The sequence below is a fragment of the Mastomys coucha genome, unplaced genomic scaffold, assembly GCF_008632895.1.
Source record: "Mastomys coucha isolate ucsf_1 unplaced genomic scaffold, UCSF_Mcou_1 pScaffold5, whole genome shotgun sequence".
NCBI lineage: Eukaryota > Metazoa > Chordata > Mammalia > Rodentia > Muridae > Mastomys > Mastomys coucha.
Window position 1 is genome coordinate 66,441,957 of NW_022196911.1, and position 3,888 is coordinate 66,445,844.

Here is a 3,888-nt window from a genome sequence, read left to right on the forward strand (position 1 = left end):
AGAGAGAGAGAGAGAAAGAGAGAGAGGCAGCAGCAGGCTATGAAGGTGATATGTCGGTGAGGCAGTCTCAGTGGGACTTGTTCAGTGTTTAGGGAGATCTGAATAGAAGAAAAGGACCTTTGGAATATCCAGAGTTGAGATGAGGGGCTAGCCCTTTATACGTTGTCTGCACAGGTCAGTCATTGGAAATAGATTGCCCCAGGGAGTGGAACATATGGCCATAGATATGAGGATGCTTGTTGGCAAAGGGCACATCTGTAGCTATCAGCATTCCTAAAGGCTGATAGTCATGTCCATATCCTCAAAAGAATTCTGGGTAGCTCTTCAAGGTGAACATATAGTGCTTGGATGCAAGGTTTATGGATATTCACCTTGTAGGAAAGAGCCTTGGATCCATTCTAACCTCCTGCCTCCATCCCTTTAGTGCTAAGGAAGGAAAGCTCATTCTTATATAGAGGGCACTAGCAAGGTCCTCTGGTCCATTCTTATGACCCTAAGGTTCTAGGGTTGCTGATGGTGTTAGAGTAGTTTCTGTCTTCTCTGCATTTCAGAGTCCTCAGTCCCACTCTGCCTGCTGTGAGGCACAGATAAGGCAGCAGGGCAAAAGCTCCTCTTCCACTGAGAGACTGTGCAATGATACCATCCTGTTTCACGAGGCACTCTCCGTGATGTAGCCCTTGAGGTCAGAGAAGGGGTCAGCTAAGAATTCACATGTAACTGAGTTGCCTGGAAGGCAGACTTGCAGTGGAGGCCAGTCCTGGTCATGCTATGCAGTGTGTGAAGAACAGTTATGGCTGACAATGTGCTGAGCATCTGGGCCTGTTTCAATTACCAGAGGGGAAGAATAAATTGGGCTGTACTGTCTAACTGTTCCTTTAGGTTTGAGAGATGAAACAGAAGGCCAACAGAGGGAAGTTCCAGGTTACAGGTTTGCCTGACTTTTCCTATTGGCTGGAAGAACCAGCAGGCTCTGGGTACAGGAGTCCAGAGCCTCTGTGGTTATCTGAGCTCATGAAGGGCCAGAAACCTCTGGGAAAGGTTCTTCTATAAACTGCCTGTGGACTTGAGCTGAGGAGGAGGAGGGAAAGGAGATGCAGCAGTTTAGAGACAGCATGGAGGGCTGTGTGGAGAAGGACACATGCCTCCAGGGCTGTAGTTGGAGGTTTTCTTAGTTTTCATGGAACTCTAGACCAGGAGGAATGGTACAGCTCCAGGCACTGAAGACTATCTCAGGCTTCTGTTGTCAACCCTCTGTGGTCCCAGCTCCAATCTGCTCCAGAGTCTTCCCCAGCTCTGCATTTTCCTGGGCTGCTGACCTCATGTTGGCTGAACCAAGGTCTATTTCTCCTTCATGCCTCAGTGATCTTTCTTGGGCCATTCAGTAAAATTATGCTTCTCACAGAATTATATGCCCATAGTATTTGTTGACCAAACTGCATTCAGCAGTGTGTCAATACAGAGTCACAGGCTGATGGGTGATCAATGTATGTCTCTTTCCATATATCTCAGAAGACTGAGTCATGTGTTTTTGTGTTTGTTTTCCTGGGTCCTACACCAATGTTTGGTACACAGAGAACATAATACGAATGTATATATGCCTGAATAAATGAATGAATAAATGATGGAGGCAGTGTCCTGGAAGAAGGCAAGTCTGAGAGTCCCTTACTACATACAGCCATGATAATGCACATGTTTCCACTATGCCCAGCTACTTACCTATTATTATCTTTCTTGTATATGTAAACTATATGCCATTTCATATGTAATATATATTACATATCCATGAGATGAGCATCACATTCCATTTAATCCGTGAGGAAACTGATTTTTCCAGAAGACAGTACCTTGCCCAATCACAGGGTGTAAGTGGCACAGCTGGTTAGGTGCCAGGCTGATGATGAATTATCTATCTATCCTTTTTCTATTCTATGTTTGGTCCTCCAGGAACTCTCCTATGTCCCTTCCCCTCCTTATATCCAGAAAGGAATTGCAGGGCTTGCTTACCGCAGGATGTGGAGGTTGCAGGCATGGTTCCTGAGCCCCGCACACAGCAGCTCTACACCATCGTCACTTAGGTCATTCAGCTGCAGGTCTAGCTCAGTCAGGCTGGAGTGAGCATTGAGCACTGATGCCAGGAGTGAACAGTATGTGGATGTGAGGCCACATTCAACAAGCCTGCATGGGAGATGCTCACCATCAGCTTCTCTAGGTCTCATTGCATTTAAAAATGTATTTCAGGACTCCTTTTGTGATACCTGGCATGCTGAGCTGCCAGTGGTCAGCTCTCTGTTGTGCCTTTTCTTGTCTAGGGAGAATATTCCAAGCTCTCTACAGCTGAGCTGCAGGAGCAATAGATATATATAGGTCAGGACCAATGCTTTGCTACCATTGGCCACGACAGAGCTCCATAGGCCTAGGACCTCTCACTACTATATTTCAAGAGTCCTGTGACAAGAAATTCATCAGATGTAGAATAGGGCATGATCTCATTCATTAAGTGAGATCTTAGTCAAGATAAAGTCTATAGAAACAGAGTAGAAGTCTGATTACAAGGGCAGACGGCAGGAGGAAATGGGGAGATGCCATTCCTCAGATCAGGAGCTTTCTCCTCTCAGGCTTTTCTTAGCCTCTTTCATGTTCCACAAGAATAGAAAATCCATTTGTTTATCTTAACAAGCCTGGCATATGTTATAGGTGTTGCAAAGGGAGTTCAGTGAATATTTGATAAATACTAAGCCTCCCCCTAGAGCCAGTCTTTTCATTTAATCTCTTCCCATCTACCCCTACATCAGCAGAAAGTCCAATCCAGACTCACCACAAGGTCTTTAATTGGCATCCAGGGTGTCTCAGGGTCTTACAAAGATTGCAGAATGCAGAGTAGCTCAGTGGATTTCCACTTAGGTCCAGCTCCTCCAGGTTTCTGGTGAATTTAAGATTAGAGAAGAAAATCTTCCAACTTGCATCAGGGATTGGGGTCTGTCTATACCTGAGGGGAGAGAGAGGTAGTAGAGGGGTGTGACTTGTGTGTGCAAGGTCTGTACACAGTCCTACAGAGCAGTTTGGGTTTCTATCTGCCTGGGCCCCAGGTACCAGTATGCCATTCCTAGAATTGTAGATTCCTTTGCTCCAAATTATGCATCCTCTCCTTTGTGTGGTTTCTCATCTATGTCCTTTAGGATAGCATGCTGTGTTCTCATTTTGCACATCTATTTCTGACTCAGTCTAGATGTCTCAAAGGTATGGACAAATGGCTTACATCTTTTCTTTGTAATCTATGATGCTCAGCTCATGGCCTGACACAAAGTCGACATTGGAAATTCAGATGGGCTTCTTTTCTTTGATGTGAATGCACCTGATTTCCTTTGGAACAGATTTCTCCAGTCTCATGATGGAAAACTCAAAAAAGTATAGGAAGAGGCCTGGGGATTGCCAATTTGAAATGATTCCATGATGGTATTAAGCATGGTTAGACACATGTGTTAGTTCACATGTTTTTTGTATCCTTCTAAGTATAGAAGGCCCCAGATTGGGGAGAGAGAAGAGAGAGTAGACACACACACACACACACACACACACACACATACACACACACACACATACACATACACACACACACAGATACACTGATAGAGACAGAGATTCATAGAGACAAAGAGAGAGAAAGAGACAGAAGCAGATAGAGATAGAAAGACTGACAGAAATAGGGGCAGAGACAGGTAGAGATATAAAGAGAGACAGAAAGATAGGGAGAGACAAAGAGAAAGGGACAGAAAGACACAATCAGCAGACAGTCACACATACACACATATAGAGATATTACACATACACACATAAACACACACACACACACACACACACACACACACACACAGAGAGAGAGAGAGAGAG

General features: G+C 44.8%; 1 protein-coding gene across 1 annotated transcript in view; it reads right to left on the reverse strand.

Annotated features, from left to right (window-relative positions):
• The window catches only part of LOC116078493 (NACHT, LRR and PYD domains-containing protein 1b allele 2-like), a 52,189-nt gene that overhangs the window by 14,002 nt on the left and 34,299 nt on the right, over nucleotides 1-3,888 (reverse strand). The window contains exons 3-4 of the mRNA XM_031353740.1: nucleotides 2,816-2,986; nucleotides 2,005-2,175 (exon numbers count right to left, since the gene is read on the reverse strand). Coding sequence (XP_031209600.1) covers nucleotides 2,005-2,175; nucleotides 2,816-2,986 — 342 coding nt within the window. The remainder of the gene's footprint in view (nucleotides 1-2,004; nucleotides 2,176-2,815; nucleotides 2,987-3,888) is intronic.